The sequence below is a fragment of the Pseudoliparis swirei genome, chromosome 17 (genome assembly GCF_029220125.1).
Source record: "Pseudoliparis swirei isolate HS2019 ecotype Mariana Trench chromosome 17, NWPU_hadal_v1, whole genome shotgun sequence".
Classification (NCBI taxonomy): domain Eukaryota; kingdom Metazoa; phylum Chordata; class Actinopteri; order Perciformes; family Liparidae; genus Pseudoliparis; species Pseudoliparis swirei.
The window spans coordinates 1,075,848-1,094,388 of NC_079404.1; the positions used below are offsets into that span (position 1 = coordinate 1,075,848).

The 18,541-nt window shown below is 49.8% G+C and overlaps 2 protein-coding genes across 3 annotated transcripts; both read right to left on the bottom strand.

Moving 5' to 3' along the window:
• Positions 1–1,169: 1,169 nt before the first annotated feature.
• On the bottom strand, positions 1,170–6,668 carry si:ch211-117n7.7 (Monoacylglycerol lipase ABHD12-like). 2 transcript variants are annotated; one of them, XM_056436049.1, is made up of 13 exons: positions 6,450–6,668; positions 5,251–5,366; positions 4,834–4,939; positions 4,617–4,736; positions 4,184–4,214; positions 4,043–4,088; positions 3,680–3,809; positions 3,299–3,336; positions 3,149–3,228; positions 2,989–3,071; positions 2,060–2,138; positions 1,856–1,977; positions 1,170–1,779 (listed from the first exon to the last, which is right to left on the bottom strand). In XM_056436049.1, exons 1-13 carry the CDS (start codon positions 6,539–6,541, stop codon positions 1,728–1,730), a joined length of 1,095 nt encoding a protein of 364 aa, XP_056292024.1. In that variant the 5' UTR covers positions 6,542–6,668; the 3' UTR covers positions 1,170–1,727. The 2 variants fall into 2 exon arrangements, with proteins under 2 accessions (XP_056292024.1, XP_056292025.1); XM_056436050.1 differs by having other exon boundaries at positions 1,170–1,749; positions 6,450–6,666.
• Positions 6,669–7,499: 831 nt separating this feature from the next.
• Positions 7,500–17,886, bottom strand: mocos (molybdenum cofactor sulfurase). The gene is made up of 15 exons (XM_056436188.1): positions 17,572–17,886; positions 16,589–16,678; positions 16,446–16,512; positions 15,744–16,379; positions 15,567–15,643; positions 15,125–15,324; positions 14,918–15,034; positions 14,480–14,836; positions 14,249–14,411; positions 10,669–10,689; positions 9,830–9,964; positions 8,429–8,525; positions 8,171–8,315; positions 7,979–8,083; positions 7,500–7,904 (listed from the first exon to the last, which is right to left on the bottom strand). The coding sequence occupies exons 1-15, from the start codon at positions 17,681–17,683 to the stop codon at positions 7,797–7,799; spliced, it is 2,430 nt and encodes an 809-aa protein (XP_056292163.1). The 5' UTR covers positions 17,684–17,886; the 3' UTR covers positions 7,500–7,796.
• Positions 17,887–18,541: the final 655 nt, after the last annotated feature.

Sequence of the window (18,541 nt, forward strand, 5' to 3'; positions counted from 1 at the left end):
ACGTGGCTCCCATCCTCCAGTCGCAGGGGGAAAGCGATGCATCGAACGGTGAGTAAAACAACTCCGTCGGGCGCATAGTCGGCAACCTTCAGCCACGTCATCCGACTGCCAGGACCGGAGCTCCGCTCACTTTTTGACAGACCTGTGCATCCTGACCGAGGAGGCCTCGTGCCGAGCCTGTTAGACAACTTCTCACCTTTATTTAATGTGCAGGTAAAAGCTCTCACGACCTCCTAAACCACTCACTCCATGTGTTTGGAGCACATTCCGATGCTCCTGTGAGAACAGTGCTGATTATTTAATAAACCTACCTGCCACAGGGATCTTATTAATACATGGATTATTGATTTTATATATATATATGTATATATATACTTTTATTTATGTATACATATATATATATACATTTATGTATATATGTGTATATATACATTTATATATATACATTTATATATATATATATACCACAGGGACATTTGCAGGCTTATGAGTCATTAATATAATTGGTTGTGTTTTCTCTTATCTGAACTACATCAGTGGCCAGAGTCTTCAAGAGGAGACAGATCCGGCTTCCTTGACTGTTTACACATGCTCTTACGTTTTGAAAATGTCACTCAGCATCTCAGGAGAAGTGGTGTTTAACTGCATTTTAAATTCTAAAGAGATTTGAAAAAGAAAATCTTTATAATATCCGAATAATAATCAAGTACCTTTAGAAGAACGTGTGTAACTCTTTATCACTGCAGGCGTCCTTTGGTTCTAGAACAGTTGCTTCATGGCAACTTTAACGCAACTATGCAAGGTGGAGATCTGCTCCTGAGTGTTTTCTCATGAGACCAGGATATTAATCTGAGTTTCCTTGGAATAAAAGTGACCGACAGACCCGATGCAATGTAGACACAGGCAGTCGCCACATTAATTGGAGTGAGGCAGCAATGAGACCCCGACACATCTCTGGATGTTATTACATTACATGTCATTTAGCAGACGCTTTTATCCAAAGCGACTTACAATAAGTGCATTTCAACCTAGAGTACAAACTAAGAACACCAAGAATACAGGAAGTAACATTTCCTCAACATAGTCGAACTACTAAAGTACCATAAGTAAGAGCTATTTAAGTGCCACTGAAGTGCAAATCTGTGTTTTAATCCAGATATAGTCGGATGTGCAGTGCGAGGTGGTTAACACATTTATTTTGTCTAAAGCCACAGATATTTCCCAGCTGCTCTCCTTGTATTGTTCTGAGACATCTTAAACCTCAGATTACCAAACTCATTATTCAGTATTACAGACGAGCATTAGCACCACTCAACAATGGCCACTAGGGGGCACCTGCTGCAACAAGGGCTCACCCAACTCACATCCCCACAGAGAACTGCTACTTCTTGTTCTGATAATTGAGAATATAAATCACAAACAATAATCATTTTACAATCAGTTCGCCCGAACATCTTTTGCATTGATTCTCAAATGATTTCTTCTTCTTCTGAAACAGAGGACTGTAAAGACAGACTGATGACAGGTTGCAGCCATAAGGCACCGGAGTCATTCGGTTCCGAGGTGCTCCAAAAGAATCGTGGATGGTTCGACACACAAAGATTTTTGATTCGTAAAAAATATTTATATTTAGAGTAAATCACACATTCATGCAGTCGTCAAGACCGAGTGAAACATCTAAATGGAGCGTGTTGCACGTTGTTCCTCCTTCAGTCGCCTCTCCAGCTTCATAAGGACAGCACCAGCTTCCTGCAGAGGAGACACGGCGACATACACACGCTGTTGAAGTGAAGTCTATACAGTCTGCCAGGCTAGAGTGTGATCACTCTGAGCATATAAGTGAAATGTTCCCCACTTGATGATGCCGGGCAGGAGGGGGTCCCGGTATAAGCCGTTGTGCAGATACCCCAGAGAGCCGGAGAACGACTCCAGCTGCACTCGCTCTGCATTCTGGGCGCTCACTGCCACCTCGTACATCTGGGAGAGGAAAGCCAAGAGAAAACACTCGTTCAGTGATGCCTTCATAATCACATGAAAAGTGTCTCTGTGCCTGTAATACCTGCTGAGCGACCTGGATGGGGACCAAGTGGTCGTCCTCTGCATGAAGGAAGAGGATGGGACATCTCATCTTCTTCAAACTGCAGAGTGAGAATAAGTTACTGCACTTTACTGGCCAGAACTGTAACATGCTTATATTTTCATACAAGTTGCATTATATTAAAGTGACTAAATATAACTGTATATATATTTATATTGTATTCAAGTGTGCACTTTGGAAGGATGCAGGGCTCTTATTGTGAAAGGAACAGGAAGTATGTGTCGTGAACAATGGCTGTGGATGAACTTCGAAAGTTCGGCGTTTCTCAATTCAAAGTACACGAGTACAGACTTGTGTTCTTTTGGAGTCTGGACTTGGGAGTCCAGACTCCGGAGTATGGGAGGACGAGACGACGGGAGGACGGGAGGACGAGACGACGAGAGGACGAGACGACAAGAGGACGGGAGGACGAGACGACAAGAGGACGGGAGAACGGGACGACGGGAGAACGGGAGGACGAGAGGACGAGAGGACGGGAGGACGGTCTTTCTGCGATTGGACCAGCAGCTGACTTGATGACGTCACCACATCAGCTGTTCTTGCTCCTGGGTTTACTCTAATTATTCACTGTAAATTATTTTTTACAGTCAAATAAACAAAGCATCCTAAAATGACATTCCGTGACTCAACAACAGTAATATTTATATAAAGTCAACTGTCACTAGTTTATTTTCTCCTCCGCTACTGTTTCCGGTTGCTGGTGAAATGCATTCTGGGATATATGCTGGCCAGAGTACGCACAATTCTGCTCTGATGCATCCTCCGGAAAGTGGGAGGATCAAGTCACATCCGGGCATTTTGACCGTGCTTTTGCCGTGAAGAGCTGGTTAAATGAATTGAATCATTTCAGAATAAACTCTCTTATATGAGGAGAGTTCATGAAAACGTACTTTTCCTCAGTCGGAAAGACGACTTTGTTGTCTGCCCACGGCTCGGGGAAGAAGAACCCGAAGCCCGGGAACGTCCAGTAGTACTATGAACACACAGAACACACAACATGGAGGAGTTCTGCGTGACGCGATGGAGCACCAACGGAGCCGGGTGGTGTACCCAGGTGAACGGATGGGCCGGGATGGACTGTCGGGCGCTGTTGAACGCTCCCTCCAGCATCACGGCGGCGACGTCCTCCCCTGGAAACGAGAGAGGGAACACGACAGGAGGAAGTGAAGACTCCTCTCGATGAGTCGGCGGTGAACCCACCTCGCTCCCTCAGCTTCACTGCTGCGTTCGTGGCCACTCTGCACAGAAAAGCAGCGTCATGCAAACATTTAGAAGGAGCAGATTCCTCTTTCCCTCCGGGAGCCGCGGGCGCATTTCAATCATCTCGGTCGTCAGCGCGGGCCGCCGTGTGCAGGGAATGATTGGCTCCACGCTGACTTCCTGTTGATGCTCTGTGTGTTTCTGAGTGTGGAGCTCGTGCTCCGCTGTACGCGTTGCAGGCTCTCACATCGAGGTTTAAAAAGCCTCCTGTACTTACGGTGAGTACGCCAAGCGCATCCAAAGCAGACATCACAACAGGGGCACGAATCACTGTGACTCGAGTGTCTGGAGGAAGAGGCTGTGCAGGCGCTGGTTACTGACCCGGTGCCGAGCGAGTGTCCCCAGACGACCACCGGGCTGCTGCCGCTGCGGGCTTTGACCCAGTCGTACAAGTAGAGGGCGTCGGTCGTCAGGCCGGCTTCAGTCGGCTCCCCGGTGGAGTCTCCGAACCCTGCCAACGAGCACCACTCACTCACACGCTCCCTCTCGTGGCCACTAGGTGGCGGCCACGAGAGGGAGCCCTGCACTCGACCTCAAACTGAACGTCTTCTGACTGCAACAAGCTGCTCATTAGGCACAGTGCTTAACGCCACAGGGGGCGTGTGCCTCCGGATGTATTGGCTGGATGTGAGGCGGTATGACAGTCGGTACGGAGCGAGTCCTCAGGAACACATCGACACCAACCTCTGTAGTCCGGCACCAGCGCGTGGTAACCCAGCGCACTCAGGAGCTGTTGGCACACAACGCCTGATGCTCATCAGACAGACGTCACACCTTCATTAGACCGTCAGTGTGTGAGTGTGTGTGTGTGGGGCGACCACTCACCTTGGCCACTCCCACCCGATGAGTCGCTGCCCTGTTGGGGAGATGCGAGGTCACACAGGTGTCTTAAAACAAACCCAGACACGTGGAGCGTCTCCCCTCCGGAGACAGGTGATTCATCATGTGACTAACAACAAATACAGGTGACTTCAAAAGGAAACTTAAGGCAGCAATAATCAGAAAGGAAATTATAGTAGATTAGGTTATTATTTTAGGTATTTAATTTTTAAAAAATTACTTTTAATGTAAATGTTGTTTTCTAAGTGTTTTTGTGATAATTGATCATGCTGTACTGCATTTTATGTATTTGTATTATATTGTAATTTTTTTTGCCTGGACCCCAGGAAGAAGAGTCTCCAATACGGTGTCGACCAATGGGGATCCTTCATAAACATAAACATAAGCGTCATAAACATAAACATAAGCGTAAACAAACCTCGTGCCGGTGTTCCCATGAAGATAGATGAACACTGGACTCCCGTCTCCGAGCGTGTTCTGGTACCAAGCCGAGTCCTTCCCATGAGCCTCTTTGCCTTGTGCTTCAGGAACAGTGTGCCTTGAACAGTTCAGGACACTTGAACGCACCGCTGACAGACACAGCTGACCCCGGGTCACGAAGGAACTGTTTCTATCTACTTGAAGACGATACTCACCACACCCCCAGAGAGACGCCGCGCTCTGACGTCAGGTACATGTTGACGGTGTGGTTCAGGGAGAGGTCCGCGGGTCGGCTGAGGTCAACGAAGAAAGGCACCCTGACTACCGGCAGGGACAGAGAGAGGTGTGGTGAGCAGTGAGGATGGAGAGAACCTCCCCCACAGAGAGAGGTGTGGTGAGCAGCGTGAGGATGGAGAGAACCTCCCCCACAGAGAGAGAGGTGGTGAGCAGTGAGGATGGAGAGAACCTCCCCCACAGAGAGAGGTGTGGTGAGCAGTGAGGATGGAGAGAACCTCCCCCACAGAGAGAGGTGTGGTGAGCAGTGAGGATGGAGAGAACCTCCCCCACAGAGAGAGGTGTGGTGAGCAGTGAGGATGGAGAGAACCTCCCCCACAGAGAGAGGACCCACTCACCTCTGAGGGAGAACACCAGGTGCTGGATCAACTCGGGGACTTTCCTCTGAGCGTAAGGCGACAAAATGACGACGACAAAGACGGCCACCGCGCCTCCTTTCAGCCACCATCGGGACCTGAGAGAGAGAGAGAGAGAGAGAGAGAGAGGGGGTCACAGTCTGTCTGTCTCTCACACACACCTACATGCACACACCAACTCTCTCTCTCTCTCACTCACACACACACACATACCTACACTCTCTCTCACACACACACACACACCAACTCTCTCTCTCTCTCATACACACACACACACATACCTACACTCTCTCTCTCTCTCTCACACACACACACAAACTCTCTCTCACTCTCATACACACACACATACCTAAACTCTCTCTCTCACTCACGCACACACACACATACCTACACTCTCTCTCTTACACACACACACACACATACCTAAACTCTCTCTCTCTCACTCACGCACACACACACCTACACTCTCTCTCTTACACACACACACACACACACACACATACCTAAACTCTCTCTCTCTCACTCACGCACACACACACATACCTACTCTCTCTCTTACACACACACATACCTAAACTCTCTCTCTCTCACGCACACACATACCTACACTCTCTCTCACACACACATACCTAAATACACACTCCTACACAGACACACCTACACTCTCTCTCTCACTCACGCACACACACACATACCTACACTCTCTCTCTTACACACACACCTACACTCTCTCTCTTACACACACACACACACACACACATACCTACACTCTCTCTCTTACACACACACATACCTAAACTCTCTCTCTCTCACTCACGCACACACACACATACCTACACTCTCTCTCTTACACACACACACACATACCTAAACTCTCTCTCTCTCACTCACGCACACACATACCTACACTCTCTCTCTCACGCACACACACACACATGCACATACCTACACTCTCTCTCACACACACACACACACACACACACACACACACACACACACACACACACACACACACACACACACACACACACACACACACACACACACACACACACACACACACACACACACACACACACACACACACACACACACACACACACACACACACACTCATGTCAGGTGATGAAACCATCTAAACCAGTAACTCCATTGATCGACGTGAGGCGGACTGGACTCACGCTAGTTCCGGACTCTTCCGGACTCTGGGGCTCGGGACTCTTCCGGCAGCGGAAGTCGAGCCGTCGCGCTGGCCGAGCCTCTTCCTCGGCATGACGTCACTTATATTACAGTTATATTAATATATTAATATATATATATATATGCTAACAATTCGGCCCGGTGAAGCAGTTTGTTTGTTTTTGGTCACTTGGTCTAAAAGTTTGACCAAAGTCCACTACAACCGGAAGGGGAGGAGCCAGGGTTGTTAAGGTGGTCCTGCTTGACGTGGGCCGCTTATCACGTGACGCCACCTTAAACGCGTTGACCAATCAATACGTCCTGTCTTTTTTAATACCACTAAAGCAGTTTAATTACCCAAATAACCTCACGTATGTGACCATGTAAGCCCTTTAAAATAAATACGTCTTATTCATTAATATAGCCATTTATATTAGTACAAAAAATTACATTTTTATCTATCCAAGCACTTTCTTTATTATCATCCATTTATGTGTGTATTATAATAATAATAATAATAATAATACTTTGAATTTATATAGCGCCTTTCTAGACACTCAAAGACGTTTATATATAGTTTAATATTTCGGGTACATTCTATGTCCATCTGTGCATCGTACATCTGCTCTTGTCATTTCTAGACTGTGCAGGTTGACATGTGGACAAGCTGTACAACAACCTGCAGACCCTCATTCTGCTCTCTATAGCCACGCCATAAGAGAGCAATATACATATATACATATATAAATATATATATATATATATTACTGCCGACCCTTGACGTAACATGAGCTCTGTATGTCCAGCCATGTTACTCTGAGCACGTCGCTGCTGCTGTCCAATACGTTATTATTTTATCTTGCGTAACATCTCATCGGCACCACATTCAGAGAACATGTACCGGGTGTCTGGGAGGTTTTTCCATTCCAGAGAGCAGTAAGTTATAGATTTGTGGCAGCAGTCACAAAATGTGTTTGTAATACATCCCGCTGCTCCACGGGAACACACAGCATCACGCCCGACATGTGCAAATAACAGTGAGACAGTCAAAGTCTTGTCATCTCATTATTATTATTATTTCACATCCACACATTTTAAGAACCTAACCATAGGGGAAGAAATCTGAAATTTTCCATCAAAGCAGATTTACATGGAACAACATGTGAATGTCCTGCTGTGAAGTGGCCCCTGGGGACCGGAGGCCCCAAGGATACAAGGCACAAACAAAAGAGTGGCAGCAACTCTTCCCCCGTCGGGTCGGGCACCTCGAGGACGGGCAGCGCCGGCATGACGGCCCGGGACCAACGAGGTCACCAGAGTAAATAAAGAGGACGATGCAGATGATTACTTCAGGAACCGCGAGGCTCCGGCTGGACCGCGGAGCCAGCGGAGAGGACACGGACGGCGTGACCGGAGCCCTCTGGGAGCTCGTGGGTCAGGTACACGCCAAAGGTCACCTGGAGATGTATAAGGGACATGAAAAGAGATATATAGCATCAGCAGGAAGGAGCAGTGGCCGTGGTGGACTGACCTTCCCCTCGCGGTAGGCTGATAGAGACGTGAGCGGCTCTTTGGTTTTGGCCCCCGTCTCCTGGTCCACGCCAATCATCTGGCACCTCCCACACTGACCTGCGACCTTTGGGCGAATCACAAAGGGAGCACGTTTGTTCCTGCAGGGATCCGTCGGCCTGACACGTGAACGTCTCCTCGTCTCAAAGCTCACCGCAAATCGAGTGTCGCCGATAATGAGGTGCGACCAATCGTCCTCCTCGAAGGCCTCTCCTCCGGCGATCACCAGATTGGCCCGGAAGCGGCCGATGGCGTTCTGCGTGTCGAGGAGCCGCTCGGCCGCAGCGGCGGCGCCCTGACTGCCGAGGAGGGAAACGTGGAACGTTGCATGTTATCGAGTCAAAGCCTCCACCGCCGTGTGAACGTACGAGGCGCCCGCGGACCCGACGCCGCTCGCACCGCGTGCTCCGACCTGCTGCTCGTGAGCTTCAGGAGGAGCTCCACGCTGGCTCGGCTGATCAGGAGGTACTGAGCTTCATTCACCAAGGAGAGCAGCGAGGAGGTGGCAGCTAGAAGGGAAACACTTGATGTTACCCAGTGACTCGAGTAACAAGGGGAACGTCCTGACCTGTGGAGCCGGGAGAAGAAGCCTCTGCTGCAGCGCAGGAAGACGTCACCACTCTCTTTAAAACGAGCAGGAAGCAATTCAATTCTGGCATTTTTGATAAACGTTCCATCCCTACGAGTGTAGCTTCACACAGACACATACATCTGCCTAATAACATACATCTCAACTGTGAAGGCGACACGATGCCCTTGAAACGCTGTGAAAATGTAAATCTTAACATCTGCAATTCAATGACAACCGTGAAAAGTCCATCTGCCGACTGTGACTGTGATACGATCCGGAGCTCCTCACAGCTGCTCCACCGACCTCGTGATAACACTCTTCAAACAGCAACACATCGTGATGGGATTCTATTGAGAAGTTGTTAATAGATTTAAAAGTGGGAATTGTCCAGTGAACGAAGGAAACAGATAAAAATGAATTAATAACAAAAAGCAGAGGCAGATTTATCAAATAAGACTGAACAGAATCTCTGCAGCAAAAGGCAATATATATATAATATATATATCGATATATAAATATATAGATATATATATATATATATAAATATGTATATATACATATATATATGTATATATACATATATAAATATATGCAAAATATACATATACATATATACATATATATATAAATATATATATACATATATATAAAAAAAATATATATATAATATATATACATATATATCCTAATTTCTATTCCTATATATAAGTATATATATATAAAATATATATATACATAATATATATATGTATATATATATATATATATATGTATATATATCCTAATTTCTATTCCTATATATAAATATATAATTTCTATTCCTTGGCTCCAGAAAAGCTCCCATAATGCAACTGGGTAGGATGCCTGTGTCAGATCCTCCCCGGCTGATTAATACCCACGTCTCCCAGATCGTAGCGCAGGCTTTCTGCGCTCAGACATCATCGCTGTAACACCCCAGACATGACAGAGCTCCTTCAGACTGAACCGGATGAATCTGAGGCGGCAGCCCCAGATAAGAGCTCATCATCGCTCCTCCTACACCTCACGCCTGACTCCTCTGAAGGCAGTGCAGTGGATGCCATCGGGCTATTGATGACGCATACACATGTGACGTGATAAACTTGTGTTTGTTTTGATCCAAGTAGCCAGCTGAACACACGGCCACAGCAGGTGCACGAGCAGGTTGTGTGATTATGGGATGTGGAGCGCAGAGGAATAAAAAGAGGTGCGGTGGGTGGGTACCGCCGCTCGGCCTCTTCTTCATGTCGCGGCTGGAATCGGGACTTTGTCTCATCAGGCGGCACGGCTGTCCGAGGAAGTGAGAGAGCCACGAGGCGGCCTCGGCCCCACAGTCGACCGCCTGCACCCTGGGGGGAGGAGAGGAGTATTATGGTCTGGAGGCTCAGCGGGGACATCTACAGTCGGATGCTGCGAGGGAGGCGGGGTGGGGCGGGACCACAGAGAGGGGGGCGGGGCCACAGCGAGGGGGCAGGGCCACAGGAGGGGCGGGCGGGACCACAGAGAGGGGGGGGGGGCGGGACCACATAGAGGGCAGGGCCACAGCGAGGGGGGCGGGGCGGGACCACAGAGAGGGGGCGGGGTAAGGGACCACAGAGAGGGGCAGGGCCACAGCGAGGGGGGCGGGACCACAGAGGGGGGGGCGGGGCCACAGCGAGGGGGCGGGCGGGACCACAGAGAGGGGCGGAGCGGGGCCACAGGGAGGGGGGTGGGGCGGGGCCACAGAGAGGGGTGGGGCTGGACCACAGAGAGGGTGGGGCGGGGCCACAGAGAGGGGGGGGCGGGGCCACATTGAGGGGGCGGGCGGGACCACAGAGAGGGGGGCGGAGCGGGGCCACAGGGAGGGAGGTGGGGCGGGGCCACAGAGAGGGAGGTGGGGCGGGGCCACAGCGAGGGGGGCGGGGCGGGGCCACATCGAGGGGGGCGGGGCCACACAGCGGGGGGCGGAGCGGGGCCACAGAGAAGGGAGGCACAGAGAGGGCACACTAACCCTGCAGGTGTTTCAACATCACACACTAAACCTGAAACACACACACTAAACGCTGCCGAGTATCTGGACACACAGGGGCTGAGGGTCTCCATGCCTGAGGACACACACACAGCCTGAGGACACACACACACAGCCTGAGGACACACACACAGCCTGAGGACACACACACACCTGAGGACACACACACACCCTGAGGACACACACACACCCTGAGGACACGCACACAGCCTGAGGACACACACACAGCCTGAGGACACACACACACTGAGGACACACACACACTAAACCTGAGAACACACACACTAAACCTGAGGACACACACACACTAAACCTGAGGACACACACACACTAAACCTGAGGACACACACACACTAAACCTGAGAACACACACACTAAACCTGAGGACACACACACACTAAACCTGAGAACACACACACACTAAACCTGAGAACACACACACTAAACCTGAGAACACACACACTAAACCTGAGGACACACACACTAAACCTGAGGACACACACACACTAAACCTGAGAACACACACACTAAACCTGAGAACACACACACACTAAACCTGAGAACACACACACTAAACCTGAGAACACACACACTAAACCTGAGGACACACACACACTAAACCTGAGGACACACACACACTAAACCTGAGAACACACACACTAAACTTGAGAACACACACACACTAAACCTGAGAACACACACACTAAACTTGAGAACACACACACTAAACCTGAGGACACACACACACTAAACCTGAGGACACACACACACTAAACCTGAGGACACACACACACTAAACCTGAGAACACACACACTAAAACAACGAGCTGCGACAGAACCTCAGACTAACACGTGTTTGTGTTCAGCAGTTTGTGTGTGTGCATGCATGTGCATGTGTGTGTGTATGTATGTGTGTGTGCATGTGTGTGCATGTGTATGTGTGTGCATGTGCAGGGGTGCACATAACTGGTACGCAGGTACGCATGGACGAAAATAATCCCCAATGCGTAACGCCACTTTGTTCCTTCGCTCCTTTGCGTACTGACCGGTCTGATGTTGTCTGTCATTCTGTCTCTACGTGTCGCGTTAACTCTTCTCGGCTCTCCGTCTCGCGCGCCGCAGAGCTCCGATGGCACATCGGATCGAAAAAAAGTCACTTGCACCCCCCCCCCACACACACACACACAAAAGCTGACGCTACATATGAAGTGAGTACCAAACACCATCTCCCGGTACTCATCTGAGTAACTCACGGAAAAAGTTATGTGCACCCCTGTGCATGTGTATGTGTGTGTATGTGTCTGTGTGTGTGTATGTGTCTGTATGTGTGTATGTGTGTGCATGTGTGTGTGTATGTGTGTGTATGTGTCTGTATGTGTGCATGTGTGTGTGTGTGTATGTGTGTGTATGTGTGTGTATGTGTGTATGTGTGTGTGTGTGTGTGTGTGTGTGTGTGTGTGTGTGTGTGTGTGTGTGTGTATGTGTGTGTATGTGTGTGTGTGTGTGTGTGTGTGTGTGTATGTGTGTGTATGTGTGTATGTGTGTGTGTGTGTGTGTGTGTATGTGTGTGTGTGTATGTGTGTGTGTATGTGTGTGTGTGTGTATGTGTGCATGTGTGTGTGTGTGTGTGTGTGTGTGTGTGTGTATGTGTGTATGTGTATGTGTGTGTATGTATATGTATGTGTGTATGTGTGTGTATGTGTGTGTATGTGTGTGTATGTGTGTATGTGTGTATGTGTGTATGTGTCTGTGTGTCTGTATGTGTGCATGTGTGTCATGTGTATGTGTCTGTATGTGTGCATGTGTGTCATGTGTGTGTGTGTGTGTGTGTATGTGTCTGTATGTGTGCATGTGTGTGTGTGTATGTGTGTATGTGTCTGTATGTGTGCATGTGTATGTGTGTATGTGTGTGTATGTGTGTGTGTGTATGTGTGTATGTGTGTATGTGTGTGTATGTGTGTATGTGTGTGTATGTGTGTGTGTGTATGTGTGTGTATGTGTCTGTATGTGTGTGTGTGCATGTGTGTGTGTGTATGTGTGTGTGTATGTGTGTATGTGTGCATGTATGTGTGTGTGTGTATGTGTGCATGTATGTATGTGTGTGTGTGTCTGTGTGTCTGTATGTGTGCATGTGTGTGTGTCTGTATGTGTGCATGTGTGTATGTGTGTGTATGTGTCTGTATGTGTGCATGTGTGTCATGTGTGTGTATGTGTCTGTATGTGTGTGTGTGTATGTGTGTGTATGTGTCTGTATGTGTGTATGTGTGTGCATACACTCTCTTGGCTCTCTTCGGAGGCGGTCGCATTTTCTCTCCCTCTCCTCCCCATGATCTTCCCTTCCCTGCTTGGCTTCTCTCGTCATGTCTTGTCTTGTTTTATACTTGAGAGACTCTCTCCTCATCGCTCTTCGAACTAAAAACCATGGACCGATCAACTGATCATCTGATCAACTGGTCTCTCAACGCAATTGACACCGTCTTCTCGACGAGAAGCTTGGGTTTGGGGGAACCTGCCCGTCCTGCCGGGACGTTGCAGCTGGTTACACGATGGACGTGTCGTGTGCCTAGCAGCCCTTTCCGTGGAGGACGTAGAAGACATCTACCTATTCGGAACTATGATTACAGGATTTCTGCTGTTTGGATTTGGCGTTGCCCTGGTTTATCGGAAAATTAAGGAAACGGTGACAGCCGTTAAAAGCCCCCTAAGGCTGCCCGACGAAATTGGATCGATTTGAAAAATGGGAGGAAAGTGGTGGAATAGCAGGTGCGCAAATTGGATGTAGCTGCTGGCAGACCAAACAATCCCAATCTTATCTGCTTTCGGCTCCCTCAACCAGAACGGTGCCTTGGCCAAGGCCGTTACTGGAACAACAACTCCCCTGAAGATCGCTGAAGTGAGAACCTCTCTCATTCCCTTCCCCCTATCCACAGACACCTGTGGTTGTTTTCTCCCAGGACCTTTCAAGGCTATCTCCATGGCAACGACCATCTTGCGGACTGAGAACTCTGTCTGTTGTGGCCTGGGGGAGGACGACATACCAGAACACGCACACACGAACTTTCAATAATACTGATTGCATTCACTACCCCCCTCCCCCCATCCCACGCCTTCGCCTGCTTTTCACCCCCAGTGGGACCGGACGGGGCTGTGGCTGGCGCTGCTATGTTGGCGCCGGACCGGCTGGCTGCTTGTCGGTGCTGGTTACCTTCTGCCCCCAATGGATGGGCTTAGATCACCCAGTTGTTGGATTACCTCCCCTCCCCTTCCTACTCGTTGCAAGTCATGTCTAAAATGTATGTGCTTATGTGCTAAGGTGTTTTTTTCCTGCTCCCACACTGTACCCCCTCTCGGGGCATAGTCGGGGGGTTGGTGTTTTTTCTCGCCTTCTTCCCTCATGTTATGCTGTAATCTTTCATCCACCCTTTCTTGTAATTTCGATGCTTTTGTACCTGTACTCTGGCAAACGACAAATAAATATATCAATCAATCAATCAATCAATGTGTGTGTGTGTGTGTGTGTATGTGTGTGTATGTGTCTGTATGTGTGCATGTGTGTGTGTGTGTGTGTGCATGTGTGTGTGTGTATGTGTGTATGTGTGGATGTGTGCATGTGTGTGTGTGTCCCTCCAGCTGACCTGGTGCCTGCAGCAGCAGCTCGTTGGAGGTCAGGAGGACTCGTGGGCGAACGAGGCACAGACGCGTCTCTCTCTTCTGGCTCAGGCACACGCCGTTTCCATTCACCACCATCCAGCCGCGGTCGTGCAGCAGGCCCAGCGGGCCCACCGGCCAATCCTGGACCTGCGTGGAGGACAGAGTCAGAACCAGGGAGACGGGCCAGAGCGTCGTGGCGCGGGTCGTCCTCGAACCTCGTAGGCGGCGCATGATTTGACGGGGTAGATGTAGATGTTGGTGAGAGTGTACGCCTCCTTGTGGCCGCTTGAGTCTCTGCGTCCAACTCCCCTGGGCGATGCTTCCGCAGGCCCCGCCCCCTCGTCTCCTGTCCCTCGGGGAGCGGCGTCCTCGTGAGGCTCTTCGCGGTCGCCTCCGAGCCGCTCAAGCCTCGCCCGGTCCACCGTGACCGGCTTCTCCACGAAGCACTCGGCCACGAAGCTCAGGAACTTCTGACAGTCTTGGAACGTGGACATGTAGCCGAAGGACACGCGCACCGATCCGGTCGGCCGGCCGTCCACCAGGTCGATGCCGTCTCCGCAGACGTGTCCGGCCTGGAGAAGGAGAAACAACCGTTGCCCTCCCAAGGAGCCGTCTCAGCAGCCGGACACGTTTCCTGTTCCTGCTTCTCTCACCTGCAGGTTTCTCCGCATCTGCTGATTGGTGATCCCCAGGAAGGCCTGACAGGCGCCGGTGTTGCAGAAGCAGCCGGTGCGCACATGGATATCGTACAGCGCGGCCATCCTGTCCACCTGAGGAGGAACAAGGAGCTCTTTTAATTGGCCCATGCATAAAACATGTGGTAATTAAACTGTTGCAAAACCCCAAAGTATTGACTGCACCTGAGAATAGCCAATTATCTGCCCAGCGGAGTCCTGGAGGTTGAAGTTAAGGATCGCGCCCTGTGTGCTCGGACTCTCAAACCGGCCTTCTGTGTACATCTGAGCCGCCGGGCGCCCGTTGCCATGGCAAAGGGCCGACAGCAGCATGTAAGTGAAGCGCGCCAAGCCGAACGTGTGCTGCTGGATGTTGTGCATGCCCCCTGAAGGCACCACGGGAGGACCGGCACGTTAATACATGTCATAATACATGCGAGTTATGCATGCACATTATGCATGTTATAATACATGCATGTTATGCACGTACTAATACATCCAAGTTATGCATGTCATATGTATTATGACATGCATACTATGCATATCATAATACATGCATAATTTGGATGTATTAATGCATGCATACCTTGCATGTGTTATTATTCTGCGATTAGTGTGGTTCTGGTACCGGTGATCCGGTGAAGAGCTTCAAAGCCGTGATTCACAGCGATGACGTCCAAGAAGGAAACGGTGCCGTCTTCAAATCTTGTGTCGGGGAGAAAGAACCAGAGCTCAGAACACAGAGGAGCGGCTCCAGAACCTCCAGAACCTCCAGAACCTCTCGGAGGGCACCGGGCCGCTCTACCTGTCAGAGACGCTGGCTGCCGGCACGTAGTAATCCTCCCCGGACAGGTACGCCGCCGCCGTGCCTCCCCCGAAGTAAGACTTGGTGAGTATGGCCGCCGCGTCGTTCCGGACCAGCAGCGCCCCCAGACCGGTGGGGAAGCCGAACATCTTGTGGAAGGAGACGGGCACGAAGTCGGCCGGGCAGTCCCGCAGGTCCAGAGGGGAGCAGCCGACGTGACAGGCGGCGTCCAGCAGCACCAGCCAGCGGCCCGCGTGGTCGCACGCCGGGTAGAGGCGCCGCGCCTGGATGCCTCTCACGAAGCCGAGGGGGTACTTCCTGCCCGAGAAGTTGCTCTGCGCCGGGTAGCTGAAGAGGTGCGGCGTCCGGCCGGCGCCTCCCGCGGGCCGCCGCGCCCGGCCCTCCACTTCCTGCGGGGAGACGGGCAGGACGACCGCGCCGCGGCCGCACGCCGGCCCCCTGATGCCGACCACGGAGGTGTGGCTGTCGGTCAGGTGGCCGAAGACGCTCCCCACCTCGCCCTCCGCCGCCGGCCTCCAGGGGAAGCTCTCCGCCACCAGTCTGAGCGCCGCCGTGCACCCGGAGGTGAAGATCACAGAGTACTCGTCGGGGGGCGCGTTGAAGTGCTGCAGCACCCTAAGGAGAGGACGTCTCTTAGAGACCCGCCTCGGCCGGGAGACCGCCGGCCCGACGCGGCTTTACCTGAACCGGACCCGGTCCACCGTGTCCTGGGTCAGCCGGCTGCTGGGGTGGTGGCTGTGAGGGTTTCCTGGTGGTCACACGACTGGAAGCTTAGGGAGCGTCACGGTGAACACGGACCACATCGGTCACGCCTCAGGACTCACCGTACAGGTTCCTGGAGACGTCCAGGGCGAAGGCCGTCACCAGAGACTCCGGGAACAGGGTCGTCCCGGCATGGTCCAGATACGTGACTCCTGTTCACAGAGAGAGAGAGAGAGAGTGTGTGTGTGTGTATGTGTACACGTGTATGTGTGTGTGGGTGTGTGTATGTGCGTGCATGTGTGTGTGTATGTGTGTGTATGTGTACACGTGTATGTGTGTGTATGTGTGTATTGATATGCTGCTATAGGCTTATAGCTGCCGGGGGACGTTTAGGATGCACTGAGTACCTATCTCCTCTTTTTTCTCTCCTTAAGGATGAATTTTCATCTCTCCATCACACGTTACTAACTCTGCTTTCTCCCCGGAGTCCTTGTGACTTCACGTCTCATGGGGTCATCGGACCCTATGAGACGACATAGATCCTATCTGCTGATGGATCATCGAGGTCTGGGTCGTGGAATTCCTGCTCCTGACTACGCCACTGTCCTGTTGAGACTCCGCCCACTGTTGAGACTCCGCCCACTCCTCCTCTCTACCTCCATCTGATGGATCGTGGAGGTCTCCATCGTGGAATATGCCGACTATGAACTATTCATACACTCTGTCACATTCATTGAATGTATTTTAACTCTAATCTGTCCTTCTGGTCACATGACATCTATTGTTCTGTCCATCCTGGAGAGGGATCCTCCTCTGTTCTCTCCTCAAGGGTTCTGACCTTTTTTCCCCCTGAAGGGTTATTTGGGAGTTTTTCCTGATCCGATGTGAGGTCAAAGGTCAGGGATGTCTATGTGTACAGATTGTAAAGCACTCCGAGACAAATTTGTGAAATTGGGCTATACAAATAAACTGAATTGAATTGAATGTGTGTCCATGTTTGTCTGTGTGTGCATGTGTATGCATGTGTGTGGTTGCGTTGTGTGTGTGCATGTGTGTCAGCTGTCAAACCAGCGCCCCTCGCCTCCTCAGTGCGCATGCGCCGTACCTTTCAGCCGGGTGAACTGCTGCTCCACCTCGGCCTGCAGGTCCCCCTCGTAGCCGTAGCGGCTCCACGAGGACCGGAACGACGCGAACGAGCACAGCGACTGGAAGTCCATCGAGCTCCCGGTCACAGAGACGAGGGACCGACAGACAGACAGGCAGACAGGCAGACAGGCAGACAGACAGGAAGACAGACAGACAGACCGACAGACAGACTCACACACTGACAGACTCACACACTGACACACTCACACACTGACAGACTGACTCACTCGCTCACTGACTGTGTTAAGACAGTCTAAGGTCCTCCCTTTCAAACCGTCGCGAGCCCATGGTGAGGTCACGTGACTCGTGTAGTTGGTAGAGAAACAGGAATTTTACTCTGTATCACGTGACAAGCTTGTGACACAACTGATAAAGAAGAACACACAAGAGGCTCCACAGGTGACATGATGGTGTGACGTCATCATAAATATACTCAACAGATCACATGGCAGTGGTGTTATAATAAAGTAATATATTATAATAAAGTAATATATCATAATAAAGTAACATCATAATAAAGTAATATATTATAAAAAAGTAATATATTATAAAAAAGTAATATAATAAAGTAATATTATAATAAAGTCATATATCATAATAAAGTAAGACTATAATAAAGTAATATATTATAATAAAGTATATATTATAATACGGTAATATATTATAATAAAGTAATATATTATAACTCAACAGATCACATAGCAGTGGTGTTATAATAAAGTAACATCATAATAAAGTAACATATCTTAATAAAGTAATATATTAAAATAAAGTAATATATTATAACTCAACAGATCACATGATGGTGACGTTATAATAAAGTAATATGTCATAACATGCACTTTATACGTTTATATATGACCATTTATATATTGATTAACATGTTACATGTATATATACATATATATGTAGATATATATATGTGTATT